This window comes from Cylas formicarius, unplaced genomic scaffold (assembly GCF_029955315.1).
Source record: "Cylas formicarius isolate icCylForm1 unplaced genomic scaffold, icCylForm1.1 PGA_scaffold_6__28_contigs__length_40554024, whole genome shotgun sequence".
Lineage (NCBI taxonomy): Eukaryota > Metazoa > Arthropoda > Insecta > Coleoptera > Brentidae > Cylas > Cylas formicarius.
In genome coordinates, this window is record NW_026844347.1 from 22,897,428 (window position 1) to 22,923,231 (window position 25,804).

At 34.0% G+C, this 25,804-nt stretch overlaps 2 protein-coding genes across 2 annotated transcripts; one reads left to right on the plus strand and one right to left on the minus strand.

Moving 5' to 3' along the window:
- Positions 1 to 60: 60 nt before the first annotated feature.
- LOC132703589 (ninein-like protein) lies at positions 61 to 24,725 on the minus strand. The gene is made up of 6 exons (XM_060672939.1): positions 24,569 to 24,725; positions 22,677 to 23,949; positions 21,870 to 22,494; positions 5,261 to 5,493; positions 1,536 to 2,769; positions 61 to 1,062 (listed from the first exon to the last, which is right to left on the minus strand). Exons 2-6 carry the CDS (start codon positions 23,916 to 23,918, stop codon positions 824 to 826), a joined length of 3,573 nt encoding a protein of 1,190 aa, XP_060528922.1. The 5' UTR covers positions 23,919 to 23,949; positions 24,569 to 24,725; the 3' UTR covers positions 61 to 823.
- Positions 24,726 to 25,146: 421 nt separating this feature from the next.
- Positions 25,147 to 25,722, plus strand: LOC132703593 (cytochrome c oxidase assembly protein COX20, mitochondrial). Its single transcript, XM_060672944.1, has 2 exons — positions 25,147 to 25,308; positions 25,363 to 25,722. Exons 1-2 carry the CDS (start codon positions 25,273 to 25,275, stop codon positions 25,660 to 25,662), a joined length of 336 nt encoding a protein of 111 aa, XP_060528927.1. The 5' UTR covers positions 25,147 to 25,272; the 3' UTR covers positions 25,663 to 25,722.
- The last annotated feature ends 82 nt before the right edge of the window (positions 25,723 to 25,804 follow it).

The window sequence follows — 25,804 nt, forward strand, 5'->3', positions numbered from 1 at the left end:
GGATAACAAATATTATCTCCTTGCATTTTTGACAGGCACGATAATATTACGTTCACTTGCAACTGAGGATCAAATGAAGTAATAAAAAACAATCTTTATTTAAAGTCACTAAGCGGTATATGACACATTACAAAAGAAACTTAAACTAATATCAACAAAATACTAAAACAAAAATTGGGAACTTTTGGATCAAATCGCCCGATTCGATATTCACAATTTGTAAAAAACAGATCTACTCACAATCATTTAAACAAACAACAAATCGATAGCAACCGAATAAAGCTGATATGTGCCATCCAACTTCCAATTTATCTGCACAAACATGGCGGTCAAATATTTTTGTAATTTTTATAGAAACTACTATATATATAATTACAAATATGCAAGTTGACTATCTTACACTCCCAAATATAACATATTTACAAGTGTTACAAATCTAGAGCTGGTTTTGTACTGCTATTTATTTATCTATAGATATTATCTAAGGATTTACTGCATCGAAAACGCGTTTGAACCACTAACAAATGGATATTCCTGGTTAGATCGAAATCTCTCCCAAACATGATATAGAATCACAGGCACCATTGGTAGTTCAAATGCTTTACCAGTATCGCCATATATTTGCTTAGAGTTGCTCCTTTGTCAAAAACTAAGTCATATCAAAAGGCTTGAACTATTCAGTTTAAGCCCCTTTACTCAAATACACATTAAGTAACAATTTCTTTGGAACTGAGGGACAATTATTCAGCAAGAAGGATAAATCCATTGCACAGTCATTGATGAGTTTAGAGACCCAGAGATTAGGAGATATTCACATACGACTTCACATGGAATTCGAAGTGGCATTAGCCTGTGCTAACGTTCGACACTGCTGTTCAAGCCTTTCCACGTGAGCAAACAAGTAAGTGTTTTCCACATACAAGTCTTTAACAAAAAGGTCATTTTTGTGCAACCGATCCAGCTGTTCGCTACATATTCGCATTTGCTCATTGAGTTTCTCTTGACAATACTGAAGTTTTGCTTCCAAATCAGATTTCTCACCTCTGAACATATGCCAATAAGCTGTAAAACAAAAATTAAATTTTAATAATAAACTATATAAAACAAGCATTTTTTTAAATTGGAAAATAACCTATCAACATGTTTTTTTCCCAATTTTTCATGTCCATTTCGAAAACACATATGAAGAAACACATGTTAAGTATGTATTCAGTAACAACCGATATTCTCTAACAACTTAAAAATGATTTTTTTTAATTTTTCAACGAAACTTCCACAGGCTACTGTAATATTTTTTACAAAACTTCTGGATTCCTCCTGTGTCGGTTTTTGCTGAGTCGAACTTGCTGACGTTTCGCCAATCATCGTGTTGGCTTCAGTTTCAGTCAAGCTCTGAAGAAGCCAACAGGATGATTGGCGAAACGTCAGCAAGTTCGACTCAGCAAAAACCGACACAGGAGGAATCCAGAAGTTGTGAAAATAGTATTTATTTATTCTTCAAGATATGCTCTTTAAATTGAAGTAAATATACTTACATTGCAAGGTGTGTTCATTCCGGAAATGCTGCTGTTTCATACACATCTGCAAATGTCTAAGCCTGAGTTCCAAGTAATGGTTTCTGCTCAGCAGGTGATTAAAGGTGCTGACGGCCACCGCGACTGTCTGTTCGCTATTCTCCTGGCCTTGCAACACTTTCGATTCCATAGGATGCTGCTGATGCCTAGTAACTTCCGACTTTCTCGCGTTCTTCTCTTGACTATTTTTCTTGTAAATGTTCTTTTCGTGTTTCCTACTGCGTTTCGGTCGGCAAGGTGTCGAATTTTGGCTCGACGATGTCGAAGGCACCACACCCAGCGAGTTGTTCTGCCTTGAGGTTTCTATAGTAACATTCCAAGCGGCTGGTAGCGAGCTAGCCGTAGAACATTCGGCCTCCGACTTAGTCGTTTGTGTACTTTGTCTGTCCCAAATATCGTTACTGTCTTGAGCGACCATTTCTTCAGGGAGCCGGCTCATAGTTTCCACTACAATTGACAGTTTCTTCATTTTGTTATTCACCCGATCTTGTTCTAAATTGAAATGGGTCTGTACCGACGCTTCGGCAGCTTCCTTCTGTTTCACAGCTAATTCTGTTAGTTTCTCCTTCAAGATTTTGATCTCTTCGTCTTTCTTGAACATTTCGACCTCATGGTAGATTTTGTAAGTCTCAAACTCTTGCTCCAGATCGGTGAATTGTTTCTCGAGCGATTCCGCTTCTATGATAGGCGGCAATCGATTATCTATCATATCTTGGTTTGCATACTGTTCTTCATACTCTTTCATTTTGATCAGCACTTCATTTAGCTTTTCCCCGCTTATTTTCTGTTCGATTTCGAAGAACTGTCTCTCTTCATCGACCTTATTTTGCCAATAGTCTTCGCATTTTTCATATTCATTCTTTAAAAGTTCAATACAATCCTCTAATTCAGTACATTTTTCGCGGAGAACTCGATTCTCATCTTCCATAATTTTTACCCTTTCTTCTACAAATGTTATATCGAAATCTGTTTGGATAGATTGATCGAAAACCTCTTTCTCTTTTAGATTAGTATTTTGAAGCCTGTCAATAGCTGTTTGTTCCAATCTCTGGCACAATTCTTTTAGTCTGTCGCATTTGACACAGTCCTTGTTGATCATATTATCAATTTCTTTTCTTGCATTTTCGATTATTGTTTCCAATTCTTTCACTCTTCCGGTTAGTTGCATGATATATTCGGTATTCGTTTCAGTTTCCTGTCAACACGAAAATAAGTTGTTAACAATCTTCGTAATTGAATAACTTTTAGTCTTTAATGAAATGTATCAGATTTAGGCAGCCACCGTTACCCAAATAATGTAGGTTCCGACCCGTCGCATGATTCGAGAATTTACTGTAAAAGTCTCGATATCCATTTTCAAGAAATGTTGACGGCAGTAAGATGCGACAACATCTACTGAAAATGACTGCCTCCAGTGGAGTCGGAATATCAATAAACCTTAAGACCCACGGTATACGCTCCTCTTTAATGTTTAATGCAATACGTAATCTACCAAACTATAAAAATCGAAGTATACATCGTTATTGATTTACGGTATACTATACGGAACAATGTGGAAAAAACAAGACCGTCATATTGTGCAGGTCGCCGCCAAAATATTATTTTTCTCGAATGGAATTAACTGTAAAATATAACCATTTTAGGATTTTACAAATTGGTTTATTTGTTTTACTTTGCCTATTCTAACAAATCTGAAAGAAATTATTTTTTTTATAATAATCTGCATTTTGGTAAAATTTATCCAAATCTTAATTTAAAATAAAATTTATTGATACCTTGATATACTTTGATTTAATGTTTGGGACCAACTTGTATAATAAAATAACATAACGTAAACCTTTCTATTATGGTCATAATATTCTGTGCCTTATACAATCCTGTATATTACTTTTGTCTATTGAGATTCTTGAAAACTCTGCGGAAGTTCTCGGATAACAATTTTATTCGATTACCCCGGTAAAACGAAAATCTGTAACACCATGTTTATATCAGAAATTGACGGCTATTTTTTTTGCCAACAAATATGAATCAATTCAGTTTCCACACATTTTCAGATCTTGTGCGGCGTGCGCTTGTAGGCAATTGTTACAACAGTCGTATAAAACGTTATTTATTTCTATTTTTTGTTGCTTGTGGTTATTTGAATCGAACAGTACTTACCAACAACAATAACATCTGAATTTCGAAATACATTGAGGATTTCTGTGGGGCATCGACAATTGTATTAGAATACCACCGACTTTGTATTATAAAAGGTGTAAAGCGAAATATATATATAAAGAACGATTTTTCTACTATTCGGCGTGAAACTCACCCACATTAAATGAGACTGTGTGCGTTGTCTACCTTCCGTGCTCTCTGTATAACACTGTGCATGGGTGCGGACATATAAACTAAACGCAAACGCAGAAAAAACGCAAGCTTCTCCATAAATAAAACAAAAAAATTTTGAAAATGCAATTTATTTAGACATGGTAAAGTGGTACAAAAATATAAATAAATAAGCTATCTTTTGCGCTATGGAGAAGCTTTGGAACGATAGCACCAGACAGCAACAAAATAAATAACGAATAAATAAAATGTAATAATCAAATACTGTCAACTAATACTGTCAATCGGAAAGTTCACAAGGAAATTGAATGCTAAATATCCTTAGCTTCTCCTGAGATTTTTAGGGCTCCCAATACTTAAAATATGATTGTTTGGTTCAACCGAACTATTTTGGGCACGTAGGAACCTTAAAAATATACAAAATAAAAAACCAAAAGCTTCTAGTGCAATCATTCTATAAACTATTAAATAAAAAAAAAACAAACCCAACCTTTCTAAGCTAAACTAAAACCAAAACACAGTAAACCCAATAACAATAATTCTGGAAGGCGTCTATGGTAGTACGATTTCTAAACTATAAGGGTGGTGTGGATAATTTTCGACGAGTATATAATGAAAAACCTACGCCTTATTTTACCTCGCTGCGCTGCAATTGAATCTAATCGACAGATAAGAGACAGAGATTCAAGTATGTCTAATAACGTTCACCAACGATAAGAAAATAGATACGTCTTGACATCAATTTCAAGCAGTAAAAAAATTTGCACAGGACATGAAATGAACATAGAAATTGCGATTAAATTTTAGTTTTCGGGAAAATATCACCTAAATTAACAACCTAAATATATTCTGTTATGTATGTTTATTCAAGCTTAGTTTAAGACAGGCTGGTACATAGTTCAACAATAGTGAGATATAATATGACGGTCAAAATGAAGAATAGGCAAAAAGACAGTTTTGATAGCCCATAGTTCTTTCTTTTGAAGAAATTAGAGCTTTTTTTGGAACCTGTGCAACTAACCAAGTGCCTATTCCTTATAACCAGGTGAAATTTCATTTTTTATTCAAAATGTATTAAAATTTTGTTTTAGTTGTTCGTGGAAAAAAAATACAAACGAAAGGTTCCCAATTATTAATAAAATAATCAGGATGAGTAAATCCATGTGAAAATTTTTTTAGAGTTTTTTAGGTTTTCAATTTAGTGCAAAATTTATAATTCTTCAACCATCGCTAATCCAAATAACCCAGATACAAATCGGCCACTATCTCTCAAGCCAAGGCGCCTGTAGCTAGAAACCCATCCACACCATCTAGATTTATTCGCGCTTGGTTACACTCACTCAATCCCCACTCACCTCGTAACTGGGCACGGGGATGTTGTGCTGGACCAGTACCTGCTCGAGGAAGATAATTTTCGCGTGTAACCTGCTGATCTCGGCTTCGTTATTGTCGCAAGTGGAAGTCGACAACGAGTCGGGTTCCGTGTCAAAGCCACTCTCGCCGCTAGAAGGCGACACCTCTAGGTTGCTCTCCGGCATCTTCGGCTTGCAGAATTTACGAAGTTTGCCGAGCCGCGGGCTTCCATCGGCTACAATAATAGCAAAAACGAATTAGGAATATGATATTGGCAAAATGTGTCTCAAAGTAAATCGCCTTGGCCCGAAAAGTTACTACCTTCATACCTATTGTTACGGAGTAAACTCAACAGTTAATAGGTACGGAACAAGGCAGTGGCGAGTCAGGTAGCTTTTGACCATGTGTGAGCTATGTCCCGTCGAAATCACAAATTGTAAAAAATGTGTATGAATGTTAAATAAGTAGGAATCATTAAACAAGAAGCTTTACAAGAAACTTGCCTACTTACAAAATCGTCCATAAAGAAAAATGATAACAGTGAATTATTGAATGAAAAAAAAAAACGTCTGGACAATAGCGAACAAGATATGATAAGGAAATAGCATATTACGGAACAAGTATAGTAAACGGCACGAGCGGAGCAAGTGTTTAAAAGTTTTTCTACTCCCGTAAAATGCCAATTACACACCGACCTACCGTGCGGGAAGCGTCACTTTGCTACCTACGCCAGTTTCGTTTCCCATGGATCCGAGCCACTTTGGACAGTTTCGGGATTTTAACGCACTGGTTTGGGAGCAATCGGATGATTTCAGGGATATTTCCCACGCATTGAATTTTGACGTTTGTCAATTCTGACGGTTATATCAGTGAATGTATTCCTGTTGTTTTGCGAAAATGTACCCAAAAACTAGCGGTCGTAGAAAAAGTATAGTATGCAACACGATAAGTAAGCTTTTTGACTCACGAGTTTATTTTTATCGTTTATCGCACTTGTTGCATAATACACTATTACCAAACATGTTGCATACTATACTAAAACAATATGAATAATGAATACATTCACTGACATTCTTCTAGTGCAATCATTCTATAAACTATTAAATAAAAAAAAAACAAACCCAACCTTTCTAGGCTAAACTAAAACCAAAACACAGTAAACCCAATAACAATAATTCTGGAAGGAGTCTATGGTAGTACGATTTCTAAACTATAAGGGTGGTGTGGATAATTTTCGACGAGTATATAATGAAAAACCTACGCCTTATTTTACCTCGCTGCGCTGCAATTGAATCTAATCGATATCGATATACTAAAACAATATGAATAATGAATACATTCACTGACATGACCGTCAGAAATGACAAACGTCAAAATTTAAGCCGTAAAATCTACGAAAACATCCGATTGCTCCCAAATCAGCGAGGTAATATCCTGGAAATGTCCGAAGGGCCTCGGACCCGGGAGACAAGAAACTCACGTGGTAAAATGACGCTTCCCGCACGCTAGATCGGTGCATAATTAGGTATTTTACAGAATGTATTCTCTTTATCAAAACCAGATTGTTGTACTGTAGTAAAATAAGACTCTTAAGAGAAAAAAAAATTGTTTTGAAATTTTGGTATTGAGTTTCCAGTGAAAACCCAACTACAGATCCGAAGAGTTGAGTCCACGTGTTCAATTTTGCATAGGCATAGAATAAGTTATACTTCACTAGTAAAAAAAACGGACCGATAACTCCAATCTATCTCAAGGGTCGTGTGGAAACGAGTTCAAAATACACATTCACAGGTATAAAAAATTATCATATAATCATTAACACTTGCTGATTGCTATTTTCTTTTATGTGGACCTAGTAGAGAAAGAAATTCTCTATCCATTGCTTCTATGGTATTTTGATAATTGCCGTCAAAAGCCAAGACATACTTTGAGACAAAGTATACAGTAACATTAAAACAATTTCAAGGATCTGTCATATATTTAAAATTGCTCAACAGGTAAATATTAAAATATGTAAATCAAAATTTTGTATATATGTATGTATATTTTCTATTTTCTTTTTTTGAATATTTTTGGTGTGACTCTTTGGCAAAACTAAAGAAACTAAAGAATTTGACCGATCAATCGAGTCTTTCATAGTTAGCAAGGAAGGAAACTTCTAAAAAAAAATTGTAATTTTTAAGAGTGATTTAGGGTAAGTCTGAGAATGTCTGCGTTAATTTTTTAAAGCAACTTCCACAGGCTACTGTAATACTTCTTATAAAAAAGAAGGTTTGGGTCCAGATTTTCGGATTTTAATATATATTCTCACTTTAATTGAAAAATGCTTGTCTGGAACATATTTTTCTTATAACGGTCATAATATATTATGCAACAAGTGCGGTAAACGGCGGAGCGAGTGTTTAATAAACGAATGAGTTAAAAAGTTTACTGAACGTGTTGCATACTATACTTTTTCCACGACCGTTAGTTTTTGGATACTTTTTCGCAAAACAACACGAATACATTCACTGACATGACAGTCAGAATTGACAAACGTCAAAATTCAAAGCGTGGGAAATATCTCCGAAAACATCCGATTGGTCCCAAACCCGGGCGGTAAAATCCCGGAAATTACCGAAGTGGCTAGGATTCGTAGGAAACGACACTTACGTGGTAAAGTGGCGTTTCCCGCACGCTTGATCGGTGTGTAATTAGGTATTTTACAGATGGGAATAGAAAAAAAAAGAAACTTGGGAAACGCGAGAATCGGGGACATGACTGGAACATCCCACATAAGCGGAACTGCTTAGCGCGATTTTTTTTTAAAGAATATTTGTAGTATGTGTGTAAATAAATTTAGCCTCTAGTGACTTTTAATGATTATTTTGGACGAAATCAATTTTCCGTTTTGCTAAGTTTTACGTGTAGTGACTTGTTTTAACTTCAATGTGGCGTTTCACGAATCCGAACGATTTTAGTTGGTTTAAAGTCAAGTTCAAAGTATTTTAAAAAGCGCAAAATACGATGAGCAAAACTGAGAAAATGAGTACAGCAGTTTTGAAAAATTGCTCGTTGCCAAATAAATACAGGTTTTTCGAAGTTAGGTTAAGTTTTTTAAGTTTAGTCCCAGTCAACGGGTAAGATAATCACGGAACGCGATTTTTTCAGCTAAATATTAGTGTTACAAAGCTGTCTGGCTATACACTTACAGGGTTTACTATAAATAGATGTAGATATATGAACAAATACTAAAGTTGTAAGGTTTGTGCTGAACCACTAGTGTTTTTTTAACACGTTTTTGTTGTGAACAAAAACGCATCGTCACCACCGGGTATAATTACACCATACAAAATTATGCAATACGTAGGCAGAAGAACGTAGCTAGATGTAGATATTCCTAAGGTAATGTAGGAAGGCACTTTCGAATTAGATGAACAATAGTTATCCGCCTATCAAGGATAATAATAAACGTGGGTTTGAAAATCCCAAATCGATTTTTGTCGTAATGTTCGCAAGGTATGTTTATTTATCGTCCGGATGCGAAAAATAGGTCGGTATTGATTTTTATTCCGTGCCTGTCGCCCGAACGACAATTCGAATGAAAGAAAAACACCCTTCGGAATTAATCAATAAATTTTCGAGTAATTTAGGTTTTATTTATTATTACTAAACCTTTCGCAAATAATATTTCCCCTCATGTACAATCTACTTATTTAGAATAGGTATTATTGCATTGAATGTTTATTAAACTAATGCGCCAGGTAAAGTGTTGTCTACTTGGTTTCTTAAGCTATGATTTTACACATTGAACCTGGCACATGGAGAATGAATATCGCGGAATATGTTGATCAATTTGGATACAAATGTATTACAGAATGTCTAAATATTTTTGGTTACTTTTTATATTTATATTTTAAAATATGGATCAGGGTCAAAAACAATACCATGAAGAAAGAATGAAATAAAGTAAAATAACTGAATTAAAAAAAAAGCTAGACAGAGGTAAGCACAAAAACTTAACATTAAAATAATGCCAACAAAAAGAGCGCAGTTTAATTTCCAGTGAGTACAAGATTTTTTTAATGAATCAATTCTTCCGGACAAAAATATAACTTTAGAGAGTTTTCCACTTAGTTTGTTAGCGTATACTATTACCAATAAGAAACACCATTTTACGCTGCAAAAATCGCTCACAATGTAATAAAATACACTCGCGGACTACCATCCACTACGCAAGTCCATCCGCGGAATGCACAATGTGCACTAAAAATAGGAAATTTCTGTCTTTTAAAACCAAACCGAATATTTTCGCGAGACCGCGAAACGATTGTGTGCACACTTACACGCAGGTAGAATGCGCCCACACACATGGTGAAAAAACAACTTTATTAGCAAGGGACTAATTGCTTCAGACAGCGCGAGATGTCGTAGGCAAATACCATACGTGGGACGCTGCTTCTTATCACAATCATCACAAATTCGACAAGACATAAATTTATGACATTAAAGTAAGCAGTGTGCGGAACATTCTCGTTATGCATGTTTTGTAACTTTGTATTTTTCTACGGATCTGAAATTAGAGCATTATACCAACAAATTTTGAGATGTAGGAAACTTATCTAAAAGACTGGTCGTTCTTCGTTCTGTTTAAAATTTAAGAATACTTACTATACAATTTCATTATTTATTATTATTATTCAATACTGAGTACTGGTTGTTCAGGAAAAGAATAGTGATATCCAAGTCGAACTTGCAACACATTTTCGTAGTAAATATTTTAAAGAAATAGTTTCTGTCTGTTATAATTAGTCGTGACACGATTAATCTTTGTCAGGGTGCCATCAAAACGGATAAACAATATTTTGTTTTTCAAACATAATGATGGTAATTACTAAATTATAATTTTGAATAATAAACTCTAGTAAAACCCACAAACTATATATATTTTTTAAATCAGGTTAAAAAGGTCCTTCATTTTGAGTAAGAATGTGCGGCACTCATACAACTTTTATGTAATAAGTTTTTTCCTACATCCTAAATTCAATAGTATTCTGTAATTAATTATAAAGAGTAGGAAATTTCTCTTTTGCAATACACATTATTAAACCTTTTTTATAGTCTTTTTTTCTCTTTTTTATTATTCAACTGACCGCTTTTAAACAACATAGCATTCTCAACCCAAAAATATTTTTCACTCTTAATTTCAACCGCAATTGTTGCAAAAGTAATTTTATTTTAACATACACTGAATCATCTCGTACTCTCGATTCTGTCGATAATGTGATGCCAGCTTTAAGACACTGAACCAAACTACTAAAAAAGTTGGTAAACTAACCAAAACTAAACAAAAGTTTTATATCAAGGCAAAGTACTATAAGTATAAATAAATGTAGGTATTCTATTGGCTTTATAGAGTTTGGAGTTTCTTGGCTTTGCTGACCAATTAAAACCATCCTTGGTAATTATAGATAATCGTCTCTCATACATGTATTATTTAGTGAAAATTAATGATTTAAGTAAATAAAAGAGAGGTTTAAGGATCACTATTAATTCATTCACACTTTAGCCTCAGTGATTCCTGAGGGCAGAGAAACAAGACCTCGTAACGGAATTTGGTGTCTGATTTGTTGTGGCATGAGCCCCGTGGATTTGATACATACTATCAGTTTGATAACAGTTTTGCTTTTAAGAAGTTTATTGTACCACCTCTATAAAGTTTCATAATTATGTAGTTACCCATATCTCAGAATTTAATAGCAATATATATATATATATATATATATATATATATATATATATATATATATATATATATATATATATATATATATATATATATATATATATATATATATATATATATATATATGGAAATATTTCGATCAGCAGTTCTATGAGAAAATTCAAGGCATAAGTTTATTGACATTTTATATTAATTTTGGTTTGACAACTGCTAGAAGCATGAAAAAATCGTGTGTGCGAAAATATTGAGTATTTGCTGTTGGCCAAAAATAAACTAAAACTAAATGAGACAGCCGCACAACACCCAGATTTACGTAATAAGAAACAAAAATTTGGGAGCGTACCTTTTATCCAATAGAAATAAGTCCAAGGCAGTCGCATTTTCCACAATTTCATGTCCGTCGCCAGAGATTCTCGATAGGGGACTACCGATCGCATAACATAGTACTCACCCGGGAGGGGTGAGTGAGCGCAAAACCGACGTCAGATCCGCGGTACCTATCACGTATATACGACTTTCTCCGATTTAACAAAAAACAATAAATCGTATAATTAGTACTTTGCAATCACGAAATCGGAATAAAAATCGCGGATATAAATGTTATACTATCTGATTGTAATGCACGCAATGGTGCGAAATTATTTTATTCCATATAAACTGGACACTAGACCGGCATAGGCTCAAATAAATAAAAAAAGGAAATGTTTAAAAAATGGCACATTTCTGGAAATGATTCTACATCAGGTGATTTTATTCTTGTATATATTTTTTAAAAACAGAAGTGATCAACGAATTTTTACTGCCGCGTTTGAACCTTTTCAAAACTATGAATTTTATGGATCAGTATGATCCCATCCTGAAGAAATGTTTCTATAAAATTTAAAAGAATTCGAATTAAACTGAAGAGGGAAAAATGTACACTATAAATGTTTTAACTACTGTAGATCCGAACCTTTTTGGAGTTTACCACTCGGGATCATTTTAACCTAAAATTAGGATGCAAATTTTGCACTTATCTTAAAACATTAAGTGGCAACCCAAAGGGCCAGGATTCAATAAAAACGCCAAATCTAAGACCCTTTAATCGAAATCTCAAATAAAAATGACGTTGAAGTGAGCTTTCAGAATATAACCTTTATATTCTGCCAAATAAACCGAAATCTTTCAGTTTTCACTATGTGTGGTCATATGGAAGTAAATACTACAAAATAATGTACATACAATAAGCACACTGTTATAACATCTTGGGACTGACGAAGTAGTCGATAGTTTTTTGGTTGAGAAGCTTGGAATTTCATCGATTTTCGAGCACCTAGTAGTGGCAGAGTAATAAAGAAAATGTAAAATAGAAAGTGTAGTGCGTCCGCATAAAAAGGTAAGCCAACAGTCGTAGAAAATTGCTGCGACTTGCTCGTAAAATTCATGATAATATAATTTTGATGAACAATTCGTGTGTAATCCTATTAATTCTTAAAAATAACTACAGCTTTCATCATATACAGGGTGGTCGCAAATTGAGTTCGGAAACTTGAAGGAAAGATTCAACGTGGTAAAAAAAATTAGAAATCGTTATATTTTCCGAATTGTCAAAATTCATTTTTTTAAATTTTATTTTGAACGCAGTCGGCTTAATTATCAACGGAATAAGCTGGTGTTTTACACACAGCCCTGATTGAGTAAAAGTCATCCTTACAAAATAAAAGTGTTCCAGAAATCTGTCACTAGAGGGCACTTTATCTAGAACATTTTTTTTTATTTTCCCTGTATTTTATTTATTTAGACTGATATTGCAAAATAGAATAGATTGACTTAAGCAGAATCACAAATCCTCAAAAATTGTTACTCTTGTTTAGTCACAAATCGATTTTTTGTTCGCGGCTCGAATTTTACCTGTAAATGTGATTTCAGTTAACCGGACTTAATGAAATTTGAAAGGGTCATTGTCACAATCCGTTAAAATTAGTGTCTATTAAAAGAGCTTATCCAACTGCTATTGTGATGGCCCATCAGAATTATTCAAACACTGAATATCGCGATATGCATTTTTGCTACGGAAGAGCAAATGGAAATGCAGATCAAGCACGACGGCTTTGGGTCATAATCTTATAGCACCTCATTTCGTTAAGGGATCGCTTAATGCGGAAATGTATTTGCAATTTCTCCAAGAGGAACTACTACCTTGCAGTGGTTAATACAACAACACATTGGCTGTACCAAGGTACTTGAATCAGGCATTTCAACATCTAAGTCGGGGCGGATCTCTAGCTTGGCCGCCTCGCTCACCAAACCTTAATCCGATTAACTTCTTTTGTTGGGGACACTTAAAGTCTATCTATAGCAAGGTTAAAGGTGGAAGACGAGGCATCGGAAGAAAAAAGTTGTCTTGGCTCAGAAATATCCGCCAGTGGACAAGTATAAGCGACTTTCAGTCGCTCTAGGAAGCTGCAGTCAATAGACTCATATGATAGGGAAAACGGAGGACGTCTAAGCAGGAATTTGCATGGCACCTAAAGAAGAAGAAAGTCTATAGTGTATGAAACACCTATAACAGATATCAATGATCTACGACCAAAAAGAATAAACGGTTATGAAATCATTAGGAATAGGCTAGGCGTATTTTTTCATGTTCGACAGCATTTTTTAAAATGTATAGGAAAATGTTTAGAAATGATGAGTTTCTCAATAAGTTGGTGCAGTAGGATCTCTATTATCTGTGTGCGGATCTATGCCATAATTTACCATTACATATTAAAATTGTTAAAAATTTTGAAATTTTCAGTTCACTATTATAACCGCCAAGCTGCTTGGATAAACTGTGTTATATTTCAAAATGGTTCCAGAGAAAGTTCATTCCAAAGGAAAGTCTTATTTGAAGAAGGAATTGGTACAAAACAACATTATGAATTCCCACCCAAACGAATAAAACGCATCTATTGAAAAAAACTTATGATCTTGGAAAAAGATAATTCGATGACGTTTTCGAAATCGTTCACGATCAAAGATGCAATTTTCTTACGGTTGTATCGAATGCAGTGAAAGAAACTACTTTCAAAAGAAGTTTTTACAAAACAGTGAAGCCAGATTTAGACATAAGTACCGTCGAATCAATCGAATGATGAAGAAACGATCATAATAGTACTAATTCCATTAGCACCGATAAATTCATAGGCGTCCAAGCTAATTAGAATTTTTTTATTATAAGGAAGAATAATAAAGCATTAACCGAAGATTCATTATATAATTATTATAAAGCACACCAAAATTATCGCAATTGTTAGTTTTAATCCTGTTATGAGACTGAAGTACCTACTACATAATTACCCAAATTAAAAGACCTAATAACAATAATAGTTACAACTTGACATTTCATATAAACAAACTATGTGGAATATGTAGAATAACAACGAAAACATTGTAGAACTGGTCCATTATCTTTAAGTAAAAATTGATACTTAATTGTAATATTACGATTAAAAGTGAAAACATATCGGAATATAATGTAGCACATACGTACTGCAGAAATGATTGGTGTTGGAAAATCAACAATGAAGATAAACCCGTCATCTTCAAACCAAATCATACGAAAATTTAAGCTAGACAGTTCTTTGGAAACAGGATTACAACCTAAGGTACATACTTGCTGTTTTAATAAAGTACTACCGGTACTGAATGGAATTAACATTTTAATTCAAGAAGACCGCGATTTTCCATGAGCAGAAGCACGGATTATAAAAGAGTATAATAGAAGTCAGGGAAAAATCCAATTACATAAGTATTAAATTATAGAGTATATATAATATTAAAATAATTTTACTTTATGATGATATTCGATTGCCTTATTTTTAATAGCGGACACAATGTCAGCACCAGGTACGGTGATAAAACAAGGTCAAGTAGTCAGAAATCGGTTAAATTTTGTTTTGTGAGGGTGCTTTAAAAATGTTGTTGAAAGCCCGGGTTTTCCATGAATAATGATATGTTATCACTCTTTGTCCTTAAAAGATATACCATAGTGGAGCGTATAGCATCTAGACGACTCGACAAAGATATGTCAAATAGTTTTAAAGTACCGGGCAAAAATATTTTTTAAATAAATCACCCTGTACAGCAGTAGACGCATTTTTAAAGTGATTTGGACCCATGATTCTACAGTTATATAACTGTTGAGTTTGGGTAACATTTGACAAAATATTTCGAGTTAAATAAAGGAGATACGGTACTTTGCGCGATTCTGCAGGCATAAATGTTGGCCCGGAACGCATTTTCAGAAGCTTAGGTCACAATGAACCACTAACCGCCTTGAATAACGATAATAATTCCAAACACATATCACTGCTTTGGATCCGCACGCACCACTGCACAAGACCGTTCGATTCGAACCGCGTGCCACCGCGAACAATCCGCTCCGCGGCCCACTACAAGAACCGCAGTCAAACCATTCTTCTGCAAGAAGATAAACGGGTGTTAGACGTGCCGCTCGGCCATGTGATACTTTTTTTACTCGTTTTTGGGTTCTCTTACGGACGAGTTGAGGTTGTTCGCCCGGCCCGCCCGTCTTCTAGAACCTCCGGGTCGCACGACGTACCATCTGGTGTTTCGTTTTTGGACGGGCATAAAAAGTGGGTTTATTTTCTTGTAAATAGAAGGTCGAATATTCGCGGTGAGATAAGAAAACACTAAATGTCTAAACGAAAACGCGACAAACGAGCAAATTATTATTCTTACGTGTCCAGTGGGCAGATCGAGTGGGAAACAGATATTGCTCACGTTTGCCAAATTTTATTTTCTCTACAATGGTAAAATATATTTTAATAAAAAACGGTTTTACTTTACTCATTATTTCGAAATCTCGAAATCTTAATTCGTTCCACAATTTAACTGAAATTCAACTGTTCTAGAATATAAACTATTTCAAAGCAAAGCAAGCAAGCAAATTATAAAAAATCATATTTTATGTCATCTGATGAGATCATCTCCTCTTGAAGTTATCATTAACGGAACGACTATATAGCTACAGTATGTAACTACAGTAAAAATTAATGCGCCAAACTTATTGACGATCGATCATTTGGTTGTCGAATGCCGCAAGGTCAACAGAGATATTAAATCTCACGCATGCTCATGTTTAATGGACCTGCTCAATTTTTTTTTTTTGCTTCATGAGTTCTTGTACTATCAGCATACGCAGAGCCTCTATATGTCTTACAACTATATTTTCTCCTCTACTTTAATCTCATACTGGACTGTTTTTTGCCAGTTCTCTGGTGTCACCTCCTGACTGGCTTGATCGAACAATAGCTTAAGAATTTTGCATCACTTTACTTGCATCCATATAAGTTCTATAGGATTTAGTTCGTAACGATATGGTAGTGGGCACAGTACATTACACTGTTTTTGTGCTACACATTCCATGACATATTCCATTTAACAATATTGGTGTAAACTTGATATATGTAATATTTTGTTCTTTGTTGAAATTATCTTTAAATAAAATATTTTTGGTGGTTAACCAGTGGATAATTTCTTGTTTTCCCCTAGATGAATTTTCTCGAACTACATCTCTATCAGCTGTTTCGAAACATAAGTGCCAACGCTCGGCTGAAGATACGTCATCCACCAAAAGAAAAAAGTTCATATAAAAGGAGATCCGGAAGTACTTAGTTTCCAAGATATTTTTTTGACATGTTTTCAATTTTAAGTCAATAGTCGATAAAACGTTTTTCTATTTTAAAAATGCGGATATTAATTGGCCAAGATGATCTAAGAAGTCATTCCTTTTTTTTTCAAAAATATTCAAATATACAGATGGACAAAAATCTACCAGGAACACTGTTTTGAAATTATTGACAGAAAAATTTATAAATTTAATGACCGTTATGTCCTATTAGCATTTTCTCCATCATTTAGTTGTTTTTCAAAAAGTTTTATAGACGTGGGATTATTTTTTGTATTAAAATAATTATAACATGAACGATGAAGTTAGGTGGGATAAAACTGTCAAACATTGATTTTTAAAACCACAAGCCAACGTTTCTAATAACAACGTTTATATAGTGCTTGATTGTTTTTTTCACAACGTTTTTATAATGAATAAATGTTATTGCTAATATTTCGACATCTACAACTTTTTGAATGCGAATAAGATAAGAATTCAAAAAATAGAATATTTCCATTGAAAAAAGGCTATTTACCATACACTTACACTTACAATATTTTTGTTTAATACTAATTACTAAAGTATGGCAAACATGAGATGCCCCCCTCCCATACTTTGGATGTGTTATAGATAAACCTGCGCTCGATGAATTTTCTGAACCACATTTTACACTCAAAATATTTTAACATCTTTCTTTAACTGTTTGTTCACATTTTTATTCCTAAATACATTAAATGGGCAATAGTGTCGGTACTTAATGCATATGAGTACCGTTGTACATTTAGCGGTCAAACAAACAATTATTCGTAACGGTTATGTGGTAAAAAACGTAAATTTAAATACAACTGCGGGTACTTGTTCAAGTTCGGAACAAATGTGTTGTTACTTTGTTTTTACCGCACATTTTTTGCAGTTTTAAGTACACAACAAATATCTTGCTTCCCAGCAGTTTTTTAATTCACTAATGGCATAAATGAATCTTCGTGGGACAAAAGAGTATGTAGAAAATACGTGCGCTTTTATTTAACATAATTAAAAATATTGGACTTTTGCTATTACATTTGCTTTGCTCAAGTGGATTTTTTCAATTTGGGTTATATCCACTTCTAGACTAAATTTAATTTGAAATGAATCGTTCACTATTCAACGAAATAAAGTAAATCTGCGAGAAAACGTGGTAATATTTGGATTTTTTTATTATTTTTAACACTACGGGCACAAAAAACTTGTACACATGTGTTGTTAATAGCATGTTATTAAACGAGCAATTTATGATAGCCATTATTCACGTAGGCTGACTTTTGCGTTTCGAGCCTTAGGAGTAAGTGATATGAGTGAATAATGGCCATACCCTTCAATGTATGGTCATACTCTACTTTACCCATTTATCATTTTCTCTTAATTTAATTAATAATTGGACTTAAAGATTTTTTAAATTTGAAGTGAATTTTAATCTAGATGTTCGTGGAACCTGTGAATCGCCACTGAATAATGGTTTCCTTGTTCACGTGTTTTATTTATAGTTATATGATTAATATTAATTATCTATTCCTAACTCTAAAATATACAACTATGAACGTATTAATCGTGCGGAAGTTTCACTTTCAGTCGTATTCTTCATTACCCACGGTCGCGATACTTTAGTCACGTGTTTGACAGCGATCGCATGTTTTTGGTATATTTTAGTCATTGTATTTTGATGTTTGTCAATTCTGATGATCAAGTTACATATCACTCGTTGACGTATTCGTGCTGTTTTGTAAAAATGTACCCAAAAAGTAGTTGTCAAAAAAAAAGTAGATAAAGCGCAATCACTCGTTTATTAAATATTTACTCCGCTGCTCTCCGCTCGTGCCAAATAAAACTTGTGACCAAAATGGCGTTTATCAAATTATACAGCAGTCATACATAAAATGCATAAAATCTCCACATGATGCATATTTGTTAAGTGCTAAAATTTGAACTAATCTTTGTTGTTTCGATCTATATAAATAAATTAGAATAAAAATATAATTACGCTTACAATTGAGGCCGTTATTTGAAAAACAGCGTATATCTAAAAAGCCAAATTTGAGAAAATATAGAGAATCTGCTTGCTAATGATTCTAATTTTGTTAGGGTGTTTACGACTAAGTGTGACGTAGAGAAACGTTTTTGAACATTAAATTTGTTTTATTAAAAATGAAAAAATTCTTCGTTCACCATATAAATCTGCATAACGTGAATTTCTGGTTAAAATGGGTATATGTTGTTTTTCAAATAAACGCCTCAATTTTTCCTTCGTTGAGATTAATATATTTGTTCTTTAATAAACATATTGAAAGATAACAGGGGTGAGATTTTTAAGTGATTCTTTCGAACATGTTTGCGTTCAAAATTACTGACATTTGAGCTCCTACAATTATCTGACACAGAGAAAATTAAAATAAAAAACACAAACAATAACAAAAATGCTTCGATGATATCCCATTAGCGCGCTTTTAAGTAAATCGTGCATTAACGGTGGACCGTCGCAGGTAGGAACTCTCGAAGAGACATTATTCCCTTCGGCGTATTTAAACGGATTAAAGGTTTTTTTTTAGCGGAAAGCGAACAAGAGAAAGTCAATGGTCTGTTCTTTCGATAAAAACGTTAAAAGGCACTTCTTGTACACCTACCATCGGAAGTGAATTCATTAAACGGTTACTTACTTAAAAATTTGCGAAGAGAAATTCAAGAAAACAGTGCCGGAAGAGAAGGGACGCAAAAAGAGCATATTAATAAGATGTTAACAGAGACCTTAACGGAAACTTGAGCCTAGGGAGGTGAAGTTTTCTACATCGGTATTATTGATGCCCTATCATGAAAGAAAGAAATATTGTTGCCAAAATGTGAAAAAAATATGAGGAATTTCGTAAACTCATACAAAACATTTTGTAAAATGGGCCGTGTTAGAAAGTATGATAAGCAGTAACTTAAAATTGTTTAAATATTTTTATTGGACCGACAAATAGATTAGATACAAAACCAGACTTTTTACTGTAAAAGTTCCAACGAATAAATGTTTAATTTTTTTATATATATAACGTAATTGTTCCTCATATAAATTCACTCAAATGATTCGGTGCTGCTCTCAGAAAAAGTGTATCATACCTACTTTGTTTTAATGGAACACCCTGTATATTATTTTTATTTAATTCATGTATTTGGAGGATGGGTGAATTTTTTCTTAATAAAATTAAAATCAAAAACAAACGAAAATTGAAACTCATAAAACAATCGCAATTTAAATCAAGTTTGAGAAATTCTAAATTCTGCTTATTTAGAACATGAGTTAAAATTAATAGAATATTGGAATAATCAAACTTGTATTGCACATGGGAAAAATAACTGAATATCAAAGCAAACTCATTGAAATAAAATTATTTTGTTGTCCGCGAAATGTTTTGTTTTTTTTTTTAATTATATGCCAAGAATTTGTTTAACAGAATGAGCGGTATGTATTTCACGCTAAATATTAAGAAGTCGGCCATGAACGAACAGAAAAAAAAACACGCGCTAGATTATACTGACCAGTATGCTAATATTTACCTAATATGTCGCCAAGGAATATATTAAATGCTGTGCAATCAAGTTTATGGGATAACCATAATATACAGGGTTTTAGAGAAAACAGTAACCAATCTATCTATGTTTATTTACGAAGATGTGGCTTGGAGCCAGCAGGAAATTTCCCGCTATATCAGGAATACCAAATTTCATTTAAGTAACCAAGTTAACAATTCCAGAGGCACTGTAATCACAATAAACAACAATCCAATAAGTGGAACGAAACAGTGCTGCTCAAAATATGTAAGAATAGGAGAAGAATAAAAAAATTGTTTCTTTTTTACTTTGCCAAAAAATTAGTTTCACAGTGACAATATTTATAGGATATGTGACAGCCGAGGCGTCAAATTATATTTAATATATTACAATAAATAAGAGCAAAATAAACTAAAGCAATTAATATCTTTAAAAAGTTTTCTGTTCCTGTGTCATTTTTACTTTGACATATATTTATCATTACAATTTTTCTAAGAAACTTCCACAGGGTACTACAAAACTTGTAGATTTCTCCTATGTCGGTTGTTGTTGGCCTCACTTACAAGAATCCCAAGTACATTTTCTTAAACATTTAAACTCTATATCCTAACATACATTTTACCACTGAATTCGAAACTAGTCATAACCTCCCATTCTTAGATATCCTTATCAATAGAAAATCAGACCTAACATTGTCACTGATACCTTAATACATTGTTACATCACCATCCGGCCCAAAAATCATCTGTTATCAAACTCTCTTGTTTATAGAACCGTAAAATTATCTCAACCAGAGTCACTTCCCATCACAAACTACATTTCACCACAACCTTCCAATAGCAATGAGCCCAAAAGCGATCCCAAAATGAGATTTACCACTTGTCCAAAAATCTCTCAACATCTTCGATCCATCAAAGACAAAATTCCATTTGAGATATCAAGAATTTACCGGATTCCATGCATATGCGGCAAAATACACATTGGAGAGACCGGACGAAAAATATCAACTAGAGTCAAAGAACATGAAAGAGCCTTAAGACTAAGACAAATAAAATCATCAGCAGTTACCGAACATTCTCATGAAACCGGACACAAAATTTTGTTCTACCAACAAAAAATCCGAGAGCCTATAGAAATCTATAAGCAACCAATCTTAACCGAGACGCAGGTTCAGGAATCAGTCATCCGAAACAATGTTCAAACCCCTCCTTCAGCTTCTCTCACCTCAAACAATATATAAGCCGGTACAGAGTAAAATGCGAGCTGTTTCTAGTTAAGCTCTGAAGAAGCCAACAGGATAGTTGGCGAAACGTTAGCAAGTTCAACTCAACAACAATCGACGGAGGAGGAATCCAGAAGTTTTGTAAATCATATTTATTATATTTGGAATATTTTTAACGATTCGAAACTAAAGTTTACCTTGATAAAACAGATAAATCCATGTTTTTGACAGCCAGTTTTTGTAATGGTTATTCAGTTTTAAACTAACTGTATGTGGACAAATAATACTAGACATGTTCTAATAATATTTGGACCAAGATTGTCGTAAATATTTTAAAGAGAATTTCAAAATTACTATATTAAAACAGCACCTTTTAGGTCGGCGCATAACTTGATCTCAGACATATTATTTATAAGTGGATAATTTCAACTAAAAAAAACTTACTCATCCTCAAAAGATGAACGTCCTTGCTAGGAGAACAATCGCTTCGTCTCTTAGATCCCACTCCGACTCCTTCACAGGTTACCAAGATGCTGTCGTCCATCGACTGATCAAGAGTGTTATAACTTCTTGTCGGAGTGCTGGAGGCTTTTGATTTCATGCTCATCACCTGATTAGTAAGAGTCTCAATCTCGGATTCCATCTCGTCATTCTTGTCTTTTAATTCGGAGTTCTTCAGTTGTAACTCCGACAATTTGGCTAACAGTATCTCATTCTCTTCCCTCTCTTCATCTCGAACAGTCTGCTTTTCAGTTTCCAGCATTTCTATTTGACACGTCAGCATTTCTTTATCCTTCTGTAGATCAGTTATTTGAAAGGATAGCATGTGGTTCTCTTTTTCCACATTTAGGGAATATTTTTGGGCTATGCACAGGTCGTTTTTAAGCTTTGCGGTTTCCATTTCAAGAGACAAGATGCGCTCTTCCAGGGACTGATTTATTGATGTCAGCTGATCTTTGTCCCTGGCAAATTGTGAAGTTATATCTTTAAGCATGTGGGCGTGACGCTGCTCCAATAGTCTAACCTGATTGATAGCGCTTTGCTCCATTTTGGAGTGATTGTCATCTACCTGAAAACAAATACATATTTAACCAAATGCAAAGACTTTGTGTTCATCTAAAGCTTTCATAATTTTATTTTCTTTCTATTTAGATCCTTTTCTGTAGTGTCAAGGAATTTTTAATAGGACAAATTTTTTTCTTAATTTTGAAAAACTTCTAATACAAATATTATAGAATTTATAATATTTACCTCTTGGGCTAGTAAAGTGGCTCTGTTGTTAGCTTCTACTACATCACATTTTAATTTTTCACGCTCTGCCTGTAACTGTTCCAGAATACTCTTTAAACACCTTATTTCCGACTGATACAGACATAAATTAGCCTGAAGCAAGGTCACATGTGGATTCTGGTACTGGCTACGGGTGCTTTCATTTATAGCCCGAGTTTGTTTTTCTAAAACGTCAGCCAAGTCAAAAATGCTGATCTTTCGTGTGTTAAATCCAAGTTCATGAATAAGTTCCTTTGGTGAATGGATGCCCACATTTTCCCACATCTCAATCAGTATATCTGCTTTGATTATACCATTACCGTCTGGCCCTAAAGTGATATAATGGAATGTTCTTGAGTCAGGAAACAATTCCTCAGTCGAACATCTTACATTCACTGCCTCATTATTATTTGTTGTTTCATTAAGAACATCAAACCAGGTCTCATCTTGCTGTATAGCTCCGAGGACATCATTAAAACTGATTTTCTGATCATAATTGAGAGAAACTTTGTCAGATAGTTGCCGCAGTACACCATCAGCTAACTTATGTAAACCAATCGCATCACACACTGAAACTAGCTCACTCTTATTTAAATAACCATCCTCTCCAACTCCCAGTTTTTTCCATGCCTCCCTAAGCATTTCTTCTGTGCACACCAACTCTGGTTCACTCACCAAATTAGATGTTATAAAATCTCTCTCTGATGTATCTAAATCTTTGCAGCCTGGCAAAGAAGTACAGCGTTTTAATTTATAATTTGTTTTCCGTTTTTTAGTGGAAACTTCACTCTGAGAATTTGACCGTTGGACTAATAAACTTTTGCTTTGAGACAAATCATTTTCTTCACTAAAAATAGGGGTAACTTCGTCAGACCTAGGCCTACTACGCCTTCCATATTTCTTTGTTCCATAAACGAATTTTGGTGAAACTTCTCTATCAGGAGAACTCTTGCCGACTTCCTTTTTAGGACTCTCATGGCTTTTATTGTTTTGCATGTTGCCGAGCAGGGCAAGCAAGGCATCTTTGAATTCTATAAAAGTAACTCGAGACTGTTTGTCTTTAAGAAGGCATCGAATTAATTCAGAAGTTTGATCTTCAAGTTGTAGTGTCTGACATAACTGAGTAAGGCCTTCCCAATCCAGACTACCACTGCTACCTCTGTCATGACTATCAAATACTTTTAGTAGTTGCTGCTCATAGGGATCCAACAGAAAATGGTCCATTTCGGGTTTGCAATTTACAAACTTTAAACACCTGTAACAAACATTAAGTACAAATTCAAAATAAACTGAAAAAATATTAAAATTTAACAAAATTAACATGGCTTTAAAAAATCCCTAAGCAAAAAATAAGGAAAATGGAGTCCTAACAATATTGGTAATACTACAAGTTTGTGTTTTCAACATACAGGTTTGAACAAATGAAAATTGTAATTTTTTTTCTTTAAAGAATGTACTAAAATCTCTGAAAGGTTAGAATTCATTGCTTCAACTAATTTCAAAGGGAAAGTTTCATGAGTTCCTTCGACATCCTACACTAGCTAGCTCCCTTGCACAGAAATAATCCTCTGAAGTTTTAAAAGAGCACGAAATCTTCTGGTTTTATTATTTATTACACTAATTTTGCCAAATAGGCTAGTTCTGATTTTAATACAGTTTAACTAAAATGAGAATCACAAGGATCCTGAATGTTCAAATAAAACTACTAGGTCAGTATTGTTAATGGTCTAAAAATAATACGCGCTGTTAAATTAATCCCTTAATCTAATATAAATAACGATCAAATAGCTAGATTGATGTTCAGCGATAAACTTTCGCAAATATTTGTAATTTGTCTGAACCCCACCTATTTTCTATATTGTTGGATGTCTTACCTAAAGAGATTATCAAAATTACAAAAAGAATTCAAAGATCAGTGATTATTAAGTTAAGGAATGTGCAATACGAAACTTTACACATCACGGATTTAATCCTGAAAATTTTCACAGATTTCACAAGGACAAAACACTACACACAAAAACCATAACATCAGAAACGAGCGACGCATTCCGCATACTGTCACTGCGGATATTATTTTTAACCTTATTTTTTAGTACAAAAGAAAAATTGGAATTCTTTATTCCAGTTTTCGGCTATTTTAATCACTGGTTGGTAGATGTCACGGTATGACAATTCCGGTCTCGGTCTCTTTATGGGAAATATATGTGTCTATGACTCTGTTAATTGTCTTACTATGTGACTGTTAAATGTTTCATTTAATAAACACTCCCTTCGCTTCGCCCCGCGTGCCAAATATACTCGTTAATCAAATGCTGTTTACCACACTTATACTATTTCGTGTCAACATCCAAGTACCAAACATAATAATCTTACTTGCACCACTTTGTATGCGCATTAGAAATACGGTAATTTAGCAAATTTCGGGATACGCTTAATTATAGAAAATAGTGGTGAAGATGGATTGTTGAGCATAGATAAATAACTCATTTTTACATAATTGATGAAACGAATAGAAGAAGAATTTTGAGTCTAACCTGTATTTTCAAAATTGTAAGTTTATTTTGGGATAAAGGTTAAAATGGTAATTGATCCAAAGGACATTGGGGAGGAAAATGTAAATTGGCTGATTTAGCAACTTTATAGATAATATTTACGTTTATGGTTCCAGGGTTTAATTCTGTTTGGTCGAGACCTCTCAAAAATACCCTGTTTTCGAGACAGTTTTCTCTATGGAATTGGCGGCGGATTAGCATTTGGGTTAGTCCATTTTATCTGCACCAGCAAATCAGTCAAGTCTCTGAACTACTCAGTTTACTCCATGTGCATGATAACCATGGGGTATTGGATACAGTGTAGGTATGAATATTCCAAATCCAAATCTGAAGCTATGAGAATGAGAGAACTGATTGAGAGAGGCTCTATGTTTGAAGGTTCTGAACAGGTAATTCCGCCACCCGTGGATATTTGACTTAGTTTAATTAGATTGTATACAGGTGACTTGTAAATAATAGTGAATTATTACACCTTTTTTAACAACAACCATTTTTTATTTCTGGGGTTTAAAAAGTAAAACTATCAGTGTATTACTGGTATTGAATGCTAAAGAGGAT